Raw genomic sequence first — 23,321 nt, 5'->3', positions numbered from 1 at the left:
CATACCGAAAACCAGACAATACTAGTAAAACTTCAACGAACATGAAAAATCACAAAGACGATTATCAACCCGGTTTCTGAGATATTAAGATTTTCTCTTACTTCAAAATTTGTTGTTCTTTTAACTGACCGTATTTTATGACTGGACTGTATCCTTCAATATTCGTTGTGAATATAATGTAATTTGATGCGACTGTTAGAAAAAAACAGTTTTAGCAAGCTATAAAACCCGGCTTAATCCACCATTTTCTACACAATAAAATGCCTGTACCAAGTCAGGAAAATGACAGTTGTTACTCATTCGTTTGATCTTTTGATTGTGTCATTTGATTAGTGACTTTCTGTTTTGAATTTTAATGAAGTTTAGTACTTTTGTGTTTTTACCTTTTTCTATGCATCAGCGTAGTTTTTTTATTACAGACATTATATCAAAATTAATAATCCAAAAAGGCGTCCTAAGACCGGAGAAAAGGACAAGGCGACATTGTCCTAAAGTTGATATTTTGATAAAGAAGATGTTGTTTTGTCTCATTAATGCATATAATTTTGTAGTTATCAAGTGATTTTTAAAATTTGTTTTTAACATTGAATGAAATCGGACACGGCGAATTAAACTATTTCGGAACTGAAACATTATCCTCACTAAAAAGAACATCGTTTTTGTTCATATATAAACGAAAACAAAAATTACTGGTGTTCACTTTTGTATGGTATCTAAAATCAAAGAAACATGACTAGATCAGATATAAATCCGAAAAATATAGCAGACAGTCTCACTACACTGTGTTTTAAAAGGGCCAATAAAATTGCCTAGTCATTGTCAGTCACATGTGATATTTTCTTACTCATAAATTTTACCAGAGCCGATAAAAATTCTTAGTAAATCCAGAGGATTGGCTTTAAAACATACGAAACTAACAGTAGACAGTTAACAGATATTTATATTCAGATGGTGTTAATCGGACACTTTCCTTTATCAATAAAGATATAAACTTATATAAAAAAAAAGATATGGTACGATTTCCAATGAGACAACTATCCACAAAAGACCAAATAGCACAGAAATTAACAGCTATAGATTAACGTACGGCCTTCCAAAATGATCAAAGCCCAAAAAGCATAGTTAGATATAGACCCCCAAATAACAAGTGTGTCACAATTCAAACGAGAAAATTAAAGGCCAAATAAATGTACAAAAAAAAAAAAAAGAACGAAAAACTCTAAAAATGAATATCGATATTAAATACTTCATTCGTGTTTTAAAATTGCTATTATCTATTTTGCTTTATGAAGTTTAATAATTTCTTATGTCTATAAATTCAAATTTGAATATGTTTAAGATGAAGACAGGTACAACCGCATTTAGATATTTGGATAATAGGTACAATAACTTTGAACTATATATAACTAGAAATAATTTTAGTTTGTTTCACCTTTCGTCAAGGCTTTTACCCTACCTTCAGCTTTATCTAACAATAATAAAACAAGTACTAAAATGTGACATAACCTTTAAATCAATGGTTATCAAATAATACACTTAGTATTACATCGATTTAGATAAATAGGCGGATATGAATGGTAAGTTGTAATATTTCAACTTTTTAACAAAATTTTCAGTTTAAAGAGTTTCATTCTAATGTTTAAACCACGTAAACATTCGATGATACAAATGATGTTTGTGTGTTCCGTAATATATTGTATTTTTATGAGTATATATCAATATGCAAAATGATTGGGGGTGTACATCATTTATCTATTTGTACCAAAAATGACAACTTTTCAGCCGTATTTGGAACAGCTTAAAGAATTTTTGATCCTCAATGTTCTTCAACTTTGTACTTGTTTGGCTTTATAACTATTTTGATATGAGCGTCACTGATGAGTCTTGTGTAGACGAAACGCGCGTCTGGCGTACTAAATTATAATCCTGATACCTTTGATAACTATTTCAAGTAAAGATATAACCAAAGAGCCTGTACAAATTGGGTGAATTATAGAATAACTAATCGATTGAAGCATTATATTTCACAAAAAAGGTGTATGATTATTTTATAATTATTATGTACTTTCTCGTTTTGAGTATTGTTGTAAAATATAAATCTGAACATAGCATAAACTTTATTCAAACAATTAGGATGGTAAAATTAAAAAAAAGAATCACATATCACAAATGAGTATTGATGTATAAGTGTGTAAATAGTACTGCACCCGATTATCTTTGTCAATTATTTAACAATAATCAAAATGTTAATGCAAGACGTTAATCGGACAATAATTGTCATTTTCATTACACGTCCGAGAGTAAATTTTATGAACACAACATTTCAATATTACAATACACTTCGAACAGTTCAAACAAAGCTATTATAATTTCTTGTTTCTAAACTGTAATTATCAGATGAAATTTATCCAACTTTAAAAAATCCATGTATTTGCAGATGAAACATTATTTGTCATATTAGAACAAACAAACATACCTCCACACCGCATGTATACATACGTAAAGTATAGTAAGGTACAGTACGATGAAACTAAACCAACTTCTGTGAATTCAAACCACACAGTTATTTGTAAGGATCCATGCTACCAGGAATTTTATGCAAATACATGCACATTAATGAATGTGTGTCATAACGAAATTCGGGTCACCGCTATCCAAATGTATGGCCTCATTTACTACCAGAGTAACTGGTCTGTCTGTATTAATATAATGTAATCTCTTTCTTAATTTAAGGACGAAATACAGAAAACGAGCGTTTGTACCAAAAATGACAACTTTTCATCCGTATTTGGAACAACTTTTAAGAATTTTTGATCCTCAATGATCTTCAACTTTGTACTTGTTTGGCTTTATAACTATTTTGATATGAGCGTCACTGATGAGTCTTGTGTAGACGAAACGCGCGTCTGGCGTACTAAATTATAATCCTGGTAACTTTGATAACTGTTTCAAGTAGAGATATAACCCAAGAGCCTGTACAAATAGGGTGAATTATAGAATAACTAATCGATTGAAGCATTATATTCCACAAAAATGTGTATAATTATTTTATAATTATTATGTACTTTCGCTTTTTGAGTATTGTTGTAAAATGTAAACAGAAACATGTAATCTAAATATGGAAACAAATGTTAAAATTGCAAAAAAAAGGCAGTCGGAATAAATCTGAACATATCATATGACACACCGTCAAAAACTTTATTTAAACAATTTGGATGGTAAAATTAAAAAAAAAAAGAATCACATATCACAAATGAGTATTGATGTATAAGTGTGTAAATAGTATTGCACCCGATTATCTTTGTCAATTATTGAACAATAACCAAAATGTTAATGCAAGACGTTAATCGGACAATAATTGTATTTTCATTACACATCCAAGAGTAAATTTTATAAACACAACATTTCAATATTCCAGTACACCTCTTTGGAACATTATTTCTGTAGAAATAGAAAATATAGAAACGACAGAACAGTTCAAACAAAGCTATTATAATTTCTTGTTTCTAAATTAAAAATGTAATTATCAGATGAAATTTATCTAACTTTAAAAAATCCATATATTTGGCTATTATATATCATTAATAGAATGTGTTCATTAAACAATTTTGTATGTTTTTCGCCATTTGTTTTGCATAGAAAGCTGTTTATATGTATGCATGTTAATGTATTAATATAAGATATGCATGTAAATGTATACGTTATATTAACGTAACATTTTGAATTATTCAGAGGGCATCAGGGAGATTAGTAGTGCACTAGCTGACTTTAATTTCTTTAAATAAAGCATTTATTATAATTATTATTATATAATTCAAATAGAGAAAACTATGCAACGAGTGGCCGAGCAACATATTCATTCACGAATGCGCGTAGCGCATGAGTTAATTATCCGTGTTGTTCGGTCACGAGTTTAATAATATTCTCTATTTAAATTCCTTGATTAATTATTCTTTTTATTACATTTTTTTTATGAAATTAAAGAAGAAAATGATAGGAACTTTATCTTTGTGTACGCATTCACAATTTGTTTTGATCCGACGTTATCGACGTCTTGATAACGCTTACTGTTGTATGACGTTAGAGGAGTGAAATATTTACATTTATTTCAAATGTAAAATTATTTGTTTTTATTTCACTGAGAAATCTATGTAAATCATTGCAACCAATATAATAAAAACCAGCATCACAAAGTTGATAGTCATTAGAAATTTCGTCAACCTCATAAATCAAAATAAATCATTGCAACATGTTTACAAACATTAATGAAGTATGTAATATCAATACACATCATCATAGATACCAGAATTAAATTTTGTTCTTACGTCAGACGCGCGTTTTGTCTACAAAAGACTCATCAGTGACGCTCGAATCCAAAAAAGTTAAAAAAAAAGCCAAATAAAGTACAAAGTTGAAGAGGACCAAAAGTCCTAATGGTTTTGTCAAATACAAACAATATTAATTTATAAAGTGTGCATTTCAGCTTGGGACCAGCAGATGAAACTTTATTGAATATGTCTAAAATGCAAAAGAAATGATAGACCTCTCCGGATGTGGTAAATTGAACGAAACTAATACGTACTCATATGAATGCATGCATACCTTTTTGCAAATTTCAGTATTTTTTAAAATATCTTGATCATAACCTTTCAGTCAAAAACCTACATTACACTGCGTGCTTGCGTCTTATAAAACACAGTGAACTTGAAATGAAGGTATCTATCAAAACTAGATGCTTTACCTACATCTCGACCTCTTTTCTCCCTCACTATTAACACATATAGGAGATTTCAAACTTAAATTTACGAGAAGTGCAATGCTTATGATTTTAATTTTACAATAGTCAACTTCCCTTTTCTCGTCAGTAACATATCGTCTGCTCCATCGATGAGTGTATACATATCTCAATTTTAACATAACGCTTTTGGATGTTGATATCAAGCAGGCTTCATTAACTGGGATGCGTTTATGATATGACTTTGTCTCCGCTTACAATCGACATCTTTTCGAAGTCTTACATCTTTCTGATCATGTCCTATTACAGATTGACCTCCATAATTTCCATAGCTGTCGACGAACCATGTATCGCTTCTCCTCAAGTTCATGCGATATTCTCAGGTTTTCTTTGTCTTTATTTGCATCTTTTGTGTTGACTTACCCATAGGTAACACTTCTTTCAATTAATTTATATACAAATTATAATTAATTAACCAAAAAGTCGAAACAGCACGTTTCACTGGCTCTTTTTCGAATAGTGCTTTTGTATTAAACATCATCCGATTAACATTTCTTCAAATTATTTCAAATATTCAATTGTGTCTTCTTTCCTCTGTTTTTGTTATATACATTGTTTATTTAACAACTAGACTACCTTGTTGTAAATATAATAGAATTTGATGCGACTGTCATACAAGTAGAAAGTCTATCGCTATAGAAACAGGTTAAATTCACTATTTTCTACATTTGGAAATGCTTGTACCAAGTCAGGGTAATGATAATTGTTGTTCATTCGTTTGATGTGTTTTATCATTGAATTTTGACATTTGATTAGGGACGTGCCGTTTTGAATTTTCCTCGGAGTTCAGTATTTTTGTGATTTTACTTTGTACATTTATTTCATTCCTTTTATTATTTCAGAATACGAATATAATGCATCGTTTGAGATTAATGATGAAATAAAGCAGAAGTTTGATGAATATGGATATATATTAGTCAGGTACTTATATATATTTTAAACTAAACAAACCAAAATGTTAGTTGGAATTGCCAATGTCGTGCTACCGAAAATTGAAAAAAGAACATGAATGGTTAAATTCACCAAGTGGGTTACTTCTTCGGTTATAACGTTTTTTGTCGTTGAGCATTATTTGCATTTTTACGGGTACACTCTCTTCTTTCGCTTATCTAACACATCATAATTATTTATAAATAAGAAGTGTGGTATGAGTGCCAATAAGACATATCTTTTCCGAATTCACAATATGTTAAAAGTTAACAATAATAGGTCAAAGTACGGCATTTAACACAGAGCCTTGGCTCACACCGAATATCAAGCTATAAAGGACCCCAAAATGACTAGTGTAAAACAGGAAAAACAACGGTCTATCATATATAAAAACGAAAAAATGAGAACTTCTGATGTACCATGTCAACTATTGACAACCATGCACTGCACTGACTTATGACAGGTGCAAACAAATGCAACACATACATGATTTTACATATTTCAAGTTTATGACTAAAATGCAACAAAAATATAATCAATCGTTGTATTTTGCAGGAAATTATTTGAGCCTGAAGTGATAAGTAGAGTAAAGGAAATGATACAGAGCAATGATCAGATGCTTAAGTATAAGTGTGACGTACGTGTACACAAATCTGATCAATTTGAAAAAAATATACTGTTTATTTTGTGTACTGTCTACATTATTATTGCAAATACTTTGAAATATTTAGAGTAAAGTAGAACACACCCGTGATATCGCGGGTCCATGACTGAGTTTCCCCCTACTTGTTTGACATTACAATCGAAATTGATCTAGCAACACAAAACACTCTCATAAATGTAATTTTGAAATTAACCACTTTCTAGAATTGTATTCGCCTTTATGGCATGATTTAGCAGAAAGAGAACACCTTTATACATGCACTATAAAAGATTCTAAACCTCAATTGACCTATTTGTCACACATATTCATGATCAAATAATTGGTTCTTATAACTAGAATCTGAATTTAACATGCCAAAATATAGACTAACTCATTTCTGCTAATAAATTGTTAATCAGCAACTTATCAAAAACGGATTGGTAGACTTCCCCAAATATTGCACAGATTCCTCTGTAGGGTATGAGGTTGTGTTATTCTATTTATGATCTCAACTTTTTGGGTGGTTTCTTATACCTAAATATGACATATACTATATCTTATAAAAGTTTGTTAATCAACAACCAATTGCAAAACAGATTAACAGTATTCCAACAAACTAATTCTTACACTATTTGAATACATTTCCCAGCTAAATAAACTCATCATAGATACCAGGATTAAATTCTAGTTTTTACGCCAGACACTCGTTTCGTCTACAAAAGACTCATCAGTGACGCTCGAATCCAAAAATGTTGAGAACAAAAATTCCTAAAAGCTTTGCCAAATACAGCTAAGGTAATCTATTCTTGAGGTAGAAAAGCATTAGTATAACGAGTAGCAATGGTCGAAAGAATATGTCAGATTAATGACAATCTCTCCATCCTTAAATTAAACAAGTCGTCAATCTTTAAGCACTTTTGAAACTTCACATTGTAACTTGATCAAAACAACCTTCCAATGGTCATATATAAACATAATGTACACAAATGCATTTGTTGGAAAATTTGAAATACAATTTTTATTATAAAATTATATCTGATATGACATCCTCTTCATGCAATCAGATTCCCGACAAAGATGGTCACGTGTCATCTATGATAGCTTGGAACCAAGCTGGAAATGACGTAAGCGGTATGATGGCAAGATGTGAAAAAGTTGTAAATCTGGTTGAAAAGGTAGGATGTGATCTGTTCAAATGGTATATGTTGAAAAATGATATGATCACATTTGTTTTTAATCGTCCGCTACATATCAAACTAATAATCTTATCATTTAAAAGAAAACACTAGAAACGAATAAAGATTTGAAGAAAATTCGACCACAACATTTGTATTTTAGAGGTATTTTACATTTAGAGAACTATACCTTTAGATATATCATTAAGATAGAATATTTGTTCCAACAGGAATAGATATTATGACAATATTTATAACAAAGTTTCCATTGGAACTTCTGTTAGGCGAAACAAATATACGCTGACAGGCCGACATACACAAAACATAAAACAAAGTATGAATCAAAGCGTACCGCAAGTGATTAATATTTTCCTAACTCATGAACAGCAATTATGTCGACGCCTTTCTTAGTACAATAGTGGTTAATGATAACAACGTGATCACAACAGTTTCGGAGTTTAAGTTTCAGATTCTCAATGTGGAGACAAGTTGTCAGTTGTTTTAGATTTATGAGTTTGACTGTCCCTTTTGTATCTTTCGTCCCTCTTTTGTAAATACAGAGACGAATGACAACATTTATTCTATACCTTATACTACAAGAAAGTTTTGTTGAAAATTTTTAATGAACAAATAAGACCGTTGGATTTTCCCGTTTGAATGGTTTTATACTATTTATATTTGAGACCCTTTATAGCTTGCTGTTTGGACGATCGTACTTATGATATACTATTTTATAAAATGATAAAACTGGACAATCATCAAACTGGTGACATATTTAAAATATGGATATGGCACCTGTACAGTCCACTTTCAGTTACTGGGAATTTGCGGAAAGTTTCCACTAAACCAGATACATTTAGTAGGCACAGAATGTGAAGGAATAATATCCTTTGGGAAAGTTATATTTATAGATATAAGAAGATGTTCATGCCAATGAGACAACTCTTCATTCAAGTCACAATTTATAAAAGGAGTATACCATTATAGGTCCAAGTACGCCTTTTTCAACTGATTTATATAATTTGTTATTATGTTGTGCTTTTACACCACTGTCCATTCTAATGCAACAACGTTTGTAATTTTCATTTTGATTGGATAACGTCACTTATTTACAGTACTGGATGTACGCGCAAGCGCAGACTGCATATGCCAGATTTTAAATACCTGTTTTAACTTCTGTCAGTTTCATTAGAATGGAGATAACAATATTGTATTTTAAGCTCCGACGGCATCAATTGGGGATTTGATGGTCGCAAATACCCGTTTACTGTCTCCGCTAACGAGTCGCCAGTAAACTTAATTTGCGACCATCAAATCCCCAATTGATGCCGTCGGAGATTAAAATACAATACAGTTATCTCCTAAATATTATGGGAAGGGTTTGGCGCCAGCAAACAATTTAAACCCCGCCACATGTTATTCAGTAGCCTGTAGTTCAGTATTTGTTGTTGGTTCATGTCTTGCATGTCTAATTGTTTTGTTATAACAAAGGCTTCTAATTTTCGCAACTGAGTTGTTTGATATGTCGGTTATATTTACGACCACACAGTATGCGTTGTTGAAGGCTACACAGTTGCTTATAAATAACTAGACCACTTCAGTTGAACTTTGGTGGACAGTTGTCTCATTGGCCATTGTACCACATCTCCTTATTTTTACAATAGCAGATGTCTGCGTCAATGAAAACATCATTATGACAGCTTTCATTGTTATAAATTTGTGTTACTAAAGATCATTAAATTTTGAATAAATTATCTGCGTCGATATAACAATAGATTTGTTTTTCTTTTAGTGTCTCGGTGGAGAAGTGTACTTATACCATTCGAAGTTCACCATGAAGTGGCCAAAGAATGGAGCAGGTTTTCGCTGGCATCAGGACTATGGGTAAGTGAAATAAGCAAGCAGTGAATGAATTGTTATTCTGAATATGAAATTCATTATGACTGCACTCAGTTTGCCCCACTGTATGCAGTTAAATTTTATTGAGGGTATCGTTGCAGAGACCATTCGTAAATAATAAAACTAGAGCACACATATCTTATAGATGTCATAAAAAGGAATTTGAAATACCTTTAAATCGTGGCTCCTATTGACCATTATTTATATATTCATTTACAAATTACACATGAATAACAGAGAGGGGAAAGATACCAACGGTATATTCACTCACAAGTTCAAAACAAACTACCACAAGTAAAAAACAAACTACCACAAGTAAAAAACAAACTACCAATGCCAAGGCTTAAAACAAAAAAAACCGAACAGAAGACAAACAATAATATTCAAAACATCAAAAAGAAAACTAAAATAAACACAAGCCCCCAAAAAAGTCGGAGTAGACATCATGTGTTCCGGAGAGAAAAACAAATCCGGCTTCAAATGCGGCATCCGTTTTGTTACTACTGAAAAAAAAAAACACTGAACATTTTAATTAGGTCTTTCCACCTTTCCGTGGAAAGACCTATTGGATTTCTTCTGATTATTATTATTATTTTTTTTTTATTCTTCCGCCTAATTCTTTTCTTGCGTAGTATTGATGTTTCAAAAGATGTCGCTTAGATATTTGGAATATGATATCGTAAAGCGTATGCACTTTTAAAACTAACCACTGCGTAACCAAATACTTTACGTTGTAAGAGTTATCTCCCCAAACACTGTTTTTCTTGTGGCCACTACTCCTTCGCAACCATAAAAGATTACGACAAATTTATTTTACCAAATTGCTTGTTACATCCTCAGGATGTTCTGTTTTATTTTGACCGAAGCCGTATAGAGACTCCATATGAGAGTTAGTTCCCCTTTTGTATTTGAAATTTTGAAATGTATTTTAAACTGGAAAACCATAAGTGATAGAGACCTAGGGTCTTTTGTTTTGAGATCATTGGTCCAAAAAAATGAAAATTAGGTAAAGGTCAAAGGTCAAGGTCATATTCTAAATTTTGATTTTGGCCTATTTTCACTAACTTTCATTAACCTTATAAGATACCGACAAATTATTTTTACTAAATTGTTAGTTGCGACATGTCGTAACTGATATATTTTGGTTAAAAGGGTGTGTAGACATAAAATGGGAATTTTTGCCCCTCCTATATTAAGAATTAAACGTAAAGTGATATAACTCATTACCTATACATATTACAGACCTAGGGTCTTTTTATTTGGGGTCCCTGGTTTATGACCTTGAAATATAGGTCAAGGTCATCAGTAAATTTGACGTTCTAGATTTTGACCTTTGCTCAAAATTCATATTTATACATCATTAAGCCATAGGAACTGACATTTTCAACTGAATTTTAATATTTTCATATCAAAATAGATCCTTATTGGTGGAAAGACCTTCAATTGTTCTCTGAACAATTGGTTTTTAATTATTATTATTTTTTTTTTTTTTTCTTCCGCCTAATTTTTTTTCTTGCGTATTATTGATGTTTCAAAAGATGTTGCTTAGATATTTGGAATATGGTATCGTATAGTTTATACGCTTTAAAAATTTACAACTGTGTAACAAAATACTTTACGTTGTAAGAGTTATCTCCCCAAACACTGTTTTTCTTGTGGCCACTACTCCTTCGCAACCGTTAAAGATTACGACAAATTTATTTTACCAAATTGCTCGTTACATCTTCAGGATTAGGATATTCATTTGGACCGAAGCTTTACGGAGACTCCATATGAGAGTTATTCCCACTTTTCCCTTAAATTAAGTGATATGCATTTCTAAATGGTAAACCATAAGTGATAAAGACATAGGGTCTTTAGATTTGGGGTCCTTGGTCGAAAATAATAAAAATGAGGTCAAGGTCAAAGGTCAAGGTCATATTCTAAATTTTGATTTTGGCTTATTTTCATTTATTTTCAAATACCTTATGACATATCGACAAATAATTTTTCATAAATTGTCAATTGCGACATGTCCTTACTTGTATATTTTGATTGAAAGGGTGCACAGACAATAAATAGGAGTTTTTGCCCATCTTACATTTAGAATTACGCGTAAAGTGATATTACTAATAAACCAAACATATTAAAGACCTTGGGTCTTTTGATTTAAGGTCCTTGGTTTGTGAACTTGAAATTGAGGTCAAGGTCATAGGTTAATATGACGTTCTAGATTTTGACCTTTGCTTTAAATTCATATAAATACATCATACAGCCATAGGAACTAACATTTTAAACTGATTTTTAATATTTCAATATCAAAAAAGATCTTTTCTAGTGGAAAGACCTACAATTGTTCTCTGAACAATTGGTTTTTAATTTTTTTTTTTTTCTTCCGCCAAAATTTTTTCTTGCGTATTGTTGATGTTTCAAAAGATGTCGCTTAGATATTTGGAATATGATATCGTATAGTTTATACGCTTTAAAATTTTTCAACCGTGTAACAAAATACTTTACGTTGTAAGAGTTATCTCCCCAAACACTGTTTTTCTTGTGGCCACTACTCCTTCACAACCGTAAAAGATTACGACAAATTTATTTTACCAAATTGCTCGTTACATCTTCAGGATTATGCAATTCATTTGGACCGAAGCTTTCCAGAGACTCCATATGAGAGTTATTTCCCCTTATGTAAATGATATAAGTATTATGCATTTCTAACTGCTAAACCATAAGTGATAGAGACCTAGGGTCTTCAGATTTGAGGTCCTTGGTCCAAAAAAAATGAAAATGAGGTCAAGGTCAAAGGTCAAGGTCATGTTCTAAATTTTGATTTTTGCTTATTTTCACTGATTTTCAAATACCATATGACATATCGACAAATAATTTTTCATAAATTGTTAGTTGCGACATATCCTTACTTGTATATTTTGGGTGAAAGGGTGCGCAGACAATAAATGGGAGTTTTTGCCCATCTTATATTTAGGTTTACCCGTAAAGTGATATTACTCTTGAACCAAACATATTAAAGACCTAGGGTCTTTTGATTTAAGATCCTTGGTTTGTGACCTTGAAATTGAGGTCAAGGTCATAGGTTAATAGGACGTTCTAGATTTTGACCTTTGCTTTAAATTGATATTAATACATCATAAAGCCATAGGAACTAACATTTTAAACTGATTTTTCATATTTCAATATCAAAATAGATCTTTACTAGTGGAAAGACCTTCAATTGTTCTCTGAACAATTGGTTTTTAATTTATATTGGATTGCTTAACACGTTATTGCAACTTATATTAATCCCTTTCCACTTTGCGGGTGCGAGTGCTGCCTTGTAGCGGCATTAGCCGATTCGTTTTAGAAATCTATAAGGATGTCTTTTACGTGTAAGAGATATGGCTCTCTCTTAACACGGGTCAGCCATTTATCGTCCCCTTTTGACGGACTATTGTCGTTTCTAAAGACCATACTCGCAAATGAAGAACATACTCGCAAAAACACTGAAAATTTATATTGAGTGATTAAGACATCACCAAATCAATAAACCATCAGTCAGGCAAATGCACTTAAAAGTACTAGTATTACAATTTTACCAACAGACATAAAAGATTAATATGACAATAATAAGGATCCTAAACTGTGTAAAACATATGTACTTACCCAAAATCTTAGAACTTGAAATAGAAACACGTTGGCATGACAAAGAATAGACTAAAGTGTTACTGTTATTACATAAGCAACACGACGGGTGCCACATTTGGCGCAGGATCTGCTTACCCTTCCGGAGCACCTGAGATCACCCCTAGTTTTTTGGTGGGGTTCGTGTTGTTTATTCTTTAGTTTTCTATGTTGTGTCGTGTGTGCTGTTGTTTGTTTGTTCTTTTCATTTTTAGCCATGGCGTTGTCAGTTTGTTTTAGATTTATGAGTTTGACTGTCTCTTTGGGATCTTTCGTTCCTCTTTTACTATCATAAATCACACAGACATTGGAAATAAAAAACAAACACAAAAACACACCTAAAATAAAAAGCAACCAGAACCCCTTTAAATCAGAACTAGGGGCGATTCCGAAAGCTCCGGAAGTGTATTCTGCTGGTCTATATTTGTCATTCTATCCCTCTATACAGTATAATTAAGATACTTACAAATATCAAAGGCAGAAACGCAATAGATGATTGACGAAACTTATGCAAATAAAACGAGACGATCGGGTTTTTTTTTAGGATGCACAACCTGATTCTAGCTTTTAATAAAACAAATAATCAATGATCAAGTTTAAAAATTAATGAATATAGTCTGTATATTTCGTCTGAGGTTTCCACGCATGTAGAATCTGTCGGGAGTCGTCATCAAGGATTCGGATCTATAGATCGAATGTATACATGGAACAACCAAAAAACGTATCATAAGATCAATGTTTACAATATTTTGATTTGCATTAAGGTAATCGATGCTGTGCTAAAGAGGACATTATTTAACTGAATACGCTAGAATATTCACAATTTACGATTTTTATTATCCTCTAATTATTTTATGTCAGATATTGGTATGATTATGGAAATCTTTATCCTGATATGGGTACATTCTTTGTTGCAATCGATGAGTGTACAGTCGAAAACGGATGCTTACAGGTAAGGCATTTGAAACCTCACGAGAGGTTTGTTTAATATGATGGTTGTATACAAGTAGTAATCAATCTATTACTGAATTTCCACAATCCAGATAAAGAATATTGAAGTAAAACTCATCAAAGATATCATTATGTTTACCATGGAAAACACAATAACTCCAAAAGGAATGAAATGACTAGATCGACATCAAACTTGGATCATGTTGAACGCATTCATGAATATACACCCAGTAAGAATGGGACAATACAGCAGATGCCTCTCTAACAAGTATATACCTGGTACCTTTGATAACTATTTACAGAGAATGTCCCAATTTCTGTATGAAAAGAAACACTAGTAACAACTTCTTGTATTTAAGTGTCCGTAGATAATTTGTTTCAAACGAAGTTTTCTATCACTTGTTAAGTACAATGCTTCCCCAAATGATCGTCATGATTTGACACAATTCTAGTCTTACCTACTGTGCAGAGCTTAAGTATTTGTTTTTGTAAAGAATTACATGCTCTTTTTTGTAATTTCTTTGGGATGGAAACGCTTCATACAAAAAAAGTAGTACGATTATCACCTTCATAACCGTTTATAATTACAAAAGTATTCAATTCTTATAATGCAGTTTTAAAACAACCGTAAACTAACGAGTTATATTATAATTTTTAAATGGCTGTCCAATTTTGTCAGCCAATTGAAAGTACGCATTCTTATGAAACATGCATATAAGGCTATAATTGTTATTTTTTCTTATTTTTTTCACATGTTTTCAAAATAGTTTTCGTGTTCTTTGATTAATCTAGCGTTCTTGTCATCATTGGGCATACGTAATACATGATCATATTCAATTAAGGGAAAGTTTCTGCTAAGTACATCGACATGAAAATTGTACCCTACTGGAAAAGAAGGGAATGGTTAATAAATTTTGTCTTGAACAATTAAGGCAATAGAAGTAAACCGCTGTTCAAAAGTCATTATTCGACAAGGCAAAGACAAACCAGGGTAACACACTAAAACCGAGGTAAACACAGTAACTATAAGAGGTAAATAACGGAACAACAGAAACACTGAATACAACAAACATAGAAACGGACTTTAGATAATAACTGTCTGTTTCCTGACTTGGTACATGACATTCTAAGAAATAATGGTGGACTTTTCAGAAAGTTGTTGCAATAGTTCCATAAACGTACAAAGAGCTAGTTACTCTCTCTTTATGAGGTATATTTTGTAATGTCTAGTCATTGTGATAACTGATACATTTAACACAATCAAACAGACCTCCGACCCTTGTAAATATAACTGCCAGACAGAAATAATCAATTTGACTACATTTCTGCATGACAAAGCACAGAAGGAAGAAAACAATTTTATATACACACTTGTCATACTATATATTTACAGCTTCTCCGTGGATCTCACAAATGTGGACGACTGGATCACACTAAAGATGACGGACAATTCTCTCCTTCGAATGAAAGATTGGAATTTTTAAAAAAGATACTTCCACTAGATGTTGTAGAAATGAAACCGGGTAAATCATTATGTGATTATAAGAATTTGTAAAAGAAGCAGAATAAAAACAACTTATCTATTTCTATAAAACACAATCGATGCCTTTTTTTGTAACAAACGTAATATGTGGATGATATTTTAAAAACCATGTGGGACACAAGGACGGTAGATACCAAAGGGACTTTCAAATTTTTGTGTTTGATTGTTACTGATGAAGGTATATTCAGACTTGCGCTTAGGAAGTGGTAAATTCGTTACTTAGCAATTGATCGATACTACTATTGTTGGATTGTTAGAACCCGGGGGGATTGTTAGTACCCAGGGGGATTGTTAGTACCCAGGGGGTTTGTTAGTACCCAGGGAATCATCAACTCAGGAGTGAGTTCTTTGGTACCGATACGCTTATTGTACTTTAACTCACCGGTTGATAAATTGTTAATTTCTTATAATAAAACTAAGGTTCCAACTCCCTCAATAAAAAGGAACACTCGGATACACAACAGCTGATTACCGTATAAATTAAAAAAAATATATAACATTAAGATAACCTTCTGCGCAGTTGAATTTAGATAAATCTTGCTGTTTCAGGTCCACTTTGTTCATATAGCTCCCCACTCATTCAAGTTTTTGTCAGTTGATTTTTGGTTTTGAGTGTTATTGATGAAAGTAAATGCACGAGAGCCCTACGGACGCACACAATTTCATAAATGTTGTTATCATCTGTTTAACCACGACTTGATAGTGCATTATGGTTTTATAGTCTTGTCATTTAAAAAAAAATCTCTGTCTATAGGTGATGCCGTTTTCTTCCATTGCAATGTCTTGCATATGAGTGAAATTAACACAAGTGACAAACGCCGCATTGGGTTTCCAATATGTTACAACAGGGCAAGTAACAGCCCAACGAAGAAACACCACCACCCGCCTTACTCTCCGATTAGCAAGGTAATAATGTAACAATCTATTAATACTAAAACTGTCGATTCTTAAAGAAATATATACCCGTTGTCTTTTAGAATGCATAGACATACTGTATGCTCGTTACAGACTAGTAAGCTCTTAATTGTAGTTTTTAAATGTGACCAATTCTTCGTGATGATGACCAATAGTCTACATCTGAGCAATATATTGTAATATAACGTCTGGTTAAAATGCCTTATTCTTATATACAGCTAAACCTGTTCTAAGAGACCACTCATGGGAGAGCAAAATAGTCTTCTCATAAGACAGGTGGTCTTTTTCTTTTCTTTTTTTTATGGCAGTTTCTATCCATTAGAAATGCACTACAGAGGAATCTTATATTAGTGGTATTTTAATTCAGGTTTTACTTAATACAGATGGTCTCTTAAGCAGGTTTGACTGTATTTTGTTGTTCTTTCTGTAAACCTATGATAAATATAAAAGATAAAAAAAGATCCTGCTGAAGACTTTGACATTTCCATGTCAGTAAACTAATTTTATCACAGCTGTCCATTTAAGTGACTCTCATTGAACAATCATAGTTCTAATAACCTCAACTGATGTCATCCCTAAGAGTAGTGGAAACTCAGAAAATAGTCAGTCGTGTTCAATTAGCATGTCGCAAACTTTTAACGACTCAAAAACTTCACGTCATTTTGACCATAACCACTTGATAAATTTTAACATGTATTAACGGCTGTACTATGCACGCAGGACATGCAACTTGTTGGAGCACTAAAACATGAGTAGAAGCGAGGAAAGTTCATTTTACTATTTTTGCTTTGCATTGATGGTTTTTTTATTTTTTGTTTTTATTTATTTATTTTTTTTTTGTTATCGTTTTGAACATTTAAGTATTCACCCACCTCTTTTGTGTATAGTATGGTCTCGTCCACTTTTGACAAATTCATACATTTATTCACCTTTAAACACACTTGGTCAGTAATTATATAACATGTAATTAATTGTACAACATTTTCGTATATTATTAGGTAGCAAATGAAGATTTATTTAACTGTACAAACATAACCGATATGACTGGCAAGGAATTTATAGACCTATCTAATGCTGCAAAACTTAAGAGTCAGTTAACATCGTTTGGACAAAATGGAACAAATTAAGAAGAAACAAATATACATTAAAATAAAGATAAATACATTTTTACTTTTGGTTAACTTGCAGAATGGTACGCAAGAGTGACTCCCCGTTATACATAGTTTATCGAACATTTGTTGAATTGTAATCTCTAAATCAGTCAGAAATATTTACATTTGTATATGTTATTATTAGTATTATCACAACACGAATTTAAGACACTTATTTATAGAAGGTCATGGAAATTGCCGATCAACACAAAACGGTGTTTTCCATATCAAAGAGAAATGACTGTACCAAGGCAGGAGTTTGACACTTGTTTTCCATTCGTTTGATGTTTTTGAGCTTTTGATTTTGGTATTTGAAAAGACATTTTCCGTTTTGAATTTTGTATTTTAATTTATTAAACGTTTTATCATACTGCAATTTTAGGTTTGTATGGAGAAATATGTTTATATAGCGGTTTACAGTAGATGTAAATATGATAGATTTTTTGTTTGTCCTCGACCAGTTTTTAGTGGTTATTTTGAGTCATTAGTTAATAAAGGTCCTATCAAATAGGTTGGTTGTTTTAATCCTGTATTATGTCCTCGTACAGTCGTATTGTGTTGTCCCATTCGAAACAGTAGGCTATTATAATAAATTCGCTATCGCTGCTTAATTTCCACAGTTATCGCTCTTTGTAAGACTTTATTAATGTATCTTATTCATTTTCACTTTTATGATTTAGTGATTATTGTTTTTTCAAGATCTTTTCTTTCCTTTTTCCTTTTTTACATAAGTCCAAAAGGATCATTCTTAAGTCAAATCGGAAATACCAGATTTAAAATACGAGGTTTGAAACGTGGATTTGAAATTCATTATCTTTATCTTTAGAATATTCATTCAAATTCATTGGATTTGAAATTCAATGTCCAATGAAACCAATAAAAGAAAACTTCCGGGTTACGATGCTATCAATGCCAGTAATATGTGTTTATGAAATCGGTTTCGATTTGATTTATTAATTATCTGTAACTAAGAAGAACGGAGATCAAAAACCGTACCGTGCATCTCCAACTTGGTATTTTTATTGAATTGAAAAGAAGAAGATTTAACGAAATAAAGTGACTGGTGAAAAATAATGTTTATTCAATTCTTGAACCAATGCATGTATTTATCGTAAACTAAGTCTTCTGTGCACGATTTTATCATTTTTTACACAAACATATCGTTCAATCGTCAATTTTTTTTCTCTCTGTCCGTTATGATGTGAAAATATGGAGGCATATTATTTATCGTGTTTTGAAGTCGAAGTTTACCGATTGTCACCTTATAGTAAACAATCAACAAAGAAGTATGGATATTGAAAACGTGTATAGCATGTACAATCAAATAATAGTTTATTTAAATGACATATTCATGGGTATTGCGATCACCGGAGTTTAACGAGACGGGCCACTTTAAGGTCACTGTGCATACGGAAAATTTGTCGGCGAATTGCTTCCTCGAAGCAAGCAATTTAAAAAAGTCAACTTTATCTAAATGTGGACAAAGAATGTTCTTCCGAAAAAAGTATATGTACATGGGTTTTATTATGAAAGCTATTCATTTAGTTATAAAAAACATATACATCATTCGTTTTAAATTGAGGTTTCATATGACTTTAAATAATACTTAATGATCTTGACGATTTGTTTTTACCAACGCAAAAAATTATGAAAGTTAGTATTTTATATTTGTTACCAGTTAATGGTTAAGACAGTTCTTAAATATAAAAAAAAAAACATATTTCGATGGTTGTTATGGTTTTGTAACTCATTTTATATCATCAATTTAATTAGATTCTTTTGATCTTGAAAAAGTTCTCATAAAAAAATAAATGATACTAAATACTGTAAAGCCTTTTGAAATTTTAAAGTTTTCGATATTTATTGTTTCAGTGATAAACGAAAAGTCATGAAATCCCACGTAACAAATACAAATGGTTTGTCAATGATATCATAGGTCCTTCATGGCTCCAATGGACATGACATTGGACAGCAAATTTAGCATGTTTATCTATTGTAAAAAACAAAATCATAATATCTAATAAAATTTGTAGATTTAGCTAACAAAGTCCTTATATTTGTATAAAGTAACATTCGTTTATTTTGGAATATTGTTTTAACGTTAGATAAGCTAAATTATAAAATGATTGTTAGTCACTCCCTGTGGTTAATACCAGATAACTCTGGTTAATTTTCCAATCAATCTATCATGAAAGGGAGATAAATATTTCCACTTTCATTTATAGTCTTTTTGAAGAATGATGAACGGATCTTTTTTTGGTATTTAATAAACTATATTCGTACAGCAATGTCTTTGATAGACCAATAACAAAACTTGAAATCTATTGAATTGATACATTTCGTAATTATTCCAAAATTAAATCAGAAACCGATACTTAATTATAAAATAATGAACCTGTTAAAGGGAGACAATCCCACATTGACTTATTCGAATCTAAGCATAATACAAAGGAATGTCACTCTTGCATACAAATGGCACATACATATGTTTAATTGACTGTGCATTCGTGCTCCACCTTCAATAAAGTTTCCTTATTATTATTATAACCAAAAGTTGGTAATCTATAGATAGTGAAGACTAATTTAAGCTAACGCAATGTAAAATATATTTCTTTGAAACTTTTTAAAACTTACTCAGAAAAATGCTCGAGCCACTTGACTTTCATAGCTCATAATTTTCGTTTTGACACAGTATTTTATTAAAGTAGTTAAAGATTATTTGCTTCTAACAGTGTAAGACGCAATAAAAATCGTATGCTTGCATCAACTTACCCAAACAAAGATTTAATTAAGTCATGAACACTTCGACATAGTTTGTTTACCTTTATTAATACTAGCGATATACTACTGTTGCCTTTATTTATAAACAAATCACAAATACATGTTAAGATCCGACTAAATACCTATATCCTGATATCGTCAGGTAAATAAGCTGAAATCTGAGGACTAACCTTATTGATAATGAATACCTAAGCTTCGCAAAATTCCGTTCAAAGAACGGTACATTGCCGGCTCATGTACATGTTCTAGGAAGGAATTATTTATAAGATTGCCAAAATGTGTTTCCGAAATTAAAGCGGGTCTTATGAAATACTGTGAAACTGTTAAGGTGGCACGGTAGTATTTGCATTCCAGAATTTAGGTTGCTCTTTTGTGTACCCTACTTAGGTAAATGTATCTAAACAGTGTGATTGGACAAAAAATACAGTATCAACTGAACATACTTTCCCAAACTGAGGGATGAATCAGGTGTAGAAAAATATGAAATAATTTTACATACAGATGAAAATGAATTTTTGAGAATTTTTTTAAATTTTGTATTCACTGCACCGTAAACGACTTAAAAGTACTAGTGGCCTTAGGTTTTTAAAAATAGCAAAAAAAGTAAACGGTCATGATACATATTCAAATTCATTTCTGAATAGTAAAATGAAAGTACTTCAGTTAACTGTGAATGTAGAATTTTTTGCAGTGTTAGAAAGTGGTGAAAATTCTAAAAAGGCTATCATTATCCCTTATGGGCCAGGAAATACTACCGTGCCACCTTAAGGGGGATATATATTTTTACACTAAATCAATAAAGGAACTTTTTTTACCTATGCAATTTGTAAGTTTATCAATAAAAAGTTGATTAAGGGCAACTATGATAAAAACAAGCCTTAAATTCCACCCCTTAGAGTAAAAATTGCTGATTCAGCAAATTTTGCCTGATCTGTAGGTAATAATGTAAAAATTTACCTAGAAAGTAGAACTTCATTATTTTTATGTAACTTGCAATACATTTTTATTTATATATGCTCGCTTTAACTTTTCGCAGTGTCTGACACATGTGCAACCACTGAAATTTGAGACGCGACATTCTTCGGTTGCATGTACATCCTATTATTTTCACCGAAATAAATAAATTGCATAATTTCTTATTTTTTTTCAACACAAGTACAGCTGTACTAGTTTTCTTGAGGTTTAATTTGTAGTTCTGATGTAACATGACACCAGTATGAGCTTTTGGGGAACCAGTGAGTGGTTAAGGGGTCCTTACTTATTCATTTAGCTCTCATATTGGTCTGAAATAGAGATAGAAATAGGGGTTTCTATACAATGACTAGACATTATTTTTGACAAAGAATGTATTTATTATGTTATATCAGCAAGATTAAATGGTTTATTCATTTTCCATGCAAATACCATTAGTTGTTAAGATTTTCTGACAGTGAAAAGCACAATAAAGGCAAATTGATTATGTAAGGGGACATAATTTAACTTAATGCATACATGAGAAATAGACAAACAGTCAACTTAGAGATGTATTCTAGTACATGTATTGTCAAACAGATTTTGGAATAGTAGTTAACTGTAATCTAAAGACTCTTGTTGTATTGCCCTCATAATCTGGAAATGTTTAAAGTAATATAAGGCATGCTGTAAAATGTGGAATGGACTTTAATATCAGTTTTCATGATTTGGTGCTTAAACTGTTTCTTTCAGTCAGATTAACCATAAACAGAGTTGGCAATCCAACAATTCCTCCTGAATCACCATGTTTGACTTCTGTGTTGATTTGAAACATCATATATTTGGGTTTTGTTCACTCCTTAAGTAAAAATGGTAAGATGAAAAAAAAGTGAAAATCTGCCAGATGGGGTAGGGATGTAATGTTTCATTTTTTTTTTGGTAACAAATGAGTGCAGACTAGTATTCTTTATTGTAATATGTTCCAAAGTAAGAAGTCTATGCATCATAGGTGTCATGACTGTTTTCAAGTTTGTTATGTCTTGGTTAAGGTGGCACGGTAGTATTTGCTTTCCAGAATTTAGGTTGCTCTTTTATGTACCCTACTTAGGTAAATGTATCTAAACAGTGTGATTGGACAAAAAATACAGTATCAACTGAACATACTTTCCCAAACTGAGGGATGAATCAGGTGTAGAAAAATATGAAATAATTTTACATACAGATGAAAATGAATTTTTGAGAATTTTTTTAAATTTTGTAATCACTGCACCGTAAACGACTTAAAAGTACTAGTGGCCTTAGGTTTTTAAAAATAGCAAAAAAAGTAAACGGTCATGATACATATTCAAATTCATTTCTGAATAGTAAAATGAAAGTACTTCAGTTAACTGTGAATGTAGAATTTTTTGCAGTGTTAGAAAGTGGTGAAAATTCTAAAAAGGCTATCATTATCCCTTATGGGCCAGGAAATACTACCGTGCCACCTTAACTTAATAGCGAACAAAAATGTAAAATATACTACAACGAGAAAGAGGTGATCAGTATGCTTGATTGTCTGATTGACAACATAGTTGTTGAATTAGGGGGTATAGTTTTCAAACAAATTATCGGCATTTCTATGGGAAAGAACAGGGGGGCTCTCCTTTTTGAACTTCAAATGAGTAGGCATTCCTTCACACACTTGTCACAGCAACAATATCAAATAAACCAGATCAATTTGACATTAAAATATATTGATAAGTTTTCTTGTTAGGTTTCATTTATATAACCTCCACAATTAGGAATTCCTCCGCCTAATTTTGTCATACATGTACTCCGAGTTTGACAAAGAAGTAATCTCAGGACCAGAATCCAAAACAGATAGGCAACAGTAGTATACCGCTGTTCGAATGTCATAAATCGATTAAGAGCAAACAATTCCGGGTTACAG

The 23,321-nt window shown here is 31.7% G+C and overlaps 1 protein-coding gene across 2 annotated transcripts; it reads left to right on the top strand.

The window, feature by feature from the left end:
• The first annotated feature begins 1,515 nt into the window (after positions 1-1,515).
• LOC143063339 (L-proline trans-4-hydroxylase-like) lies at positions 1,516-18,170 on the top strand. 2 transcript variants are annotated; one of them, XM_076235439.1, is made up of 9 exons: positions 1,516-1,577; positions 5,638-5,716; positions 6,281-6,362; positions 7,433-7,543; positions 9,336-9,427; positions 13,961-14,051; positions 15,444-15,573; positions 16,348-16,499; positions 17,507-18,170. In XM_076235439.1, exons 1-9 carry the CDS (start codon positions 1,571-1,573, stop codon positions 17,633-17,635), a joined length of 873 nt encoding a protein of 290 aa, XP_076091554.1. In that variant the 5' UTR covers positions 1,516-1,570; the 3' UTR covers positions 17,636-18,170. The 2 variants fall into 2 exon arrangements, with proteins under 2 accessions (XP_076091554.1, XP_076091553.1); XM_076235438.1 differs by lacking the exon at positions 1,516-1,577 and adding an exon at positions 4,499-4,556.
• Positions 18,171-23,321: the final 5,151 nt, after the last annotated feature.

The sequence above is a fragment of the Mytilus galloprovincialis genome, chromosome 2 (genome assembly GCF_965363235.1).
Source record: "Mytilus galloprovincialis chromosome 2, xbMytGall1.hap1.1, whole genome shotgun sequence".
Taxonomy (NCBI): domain Eukaryota; kingdom Metazoa; phylum Mollusca; class Bivalvia; order Mytilida; family Mytilidae; genus Mytilus; species Mytilus galloprovincialis.
The sequence above is the reverse complement of the archived record's forward strand: the minus strand, read 5'-3'. Positions and strand labels throughout refer to the sequence as shown.

Excerpts from the sequence above, each read along its gene's own strand:
- LOC143063339 (XM_076235438.1), top strand. The coding sequence starts at position 4,535 with ATGATAGACCTCTCCGGATGTG. Across the intron at positions 9,428-13,960 it reads CGCTGGCATCAGGACTATGG|ATATTGGTATGATTATGGAA; the intron begins GTAAGTGAAATA and ends ATTTTATGTCAG. Across the intron at positions 15,574-16,347 it reads TGTTGTAGAAATGAAACCGG|GTGATGCCGTTTTCTTCCAT; the intron begins GTAAATCATTAT and ends CTCTGTCTATAG.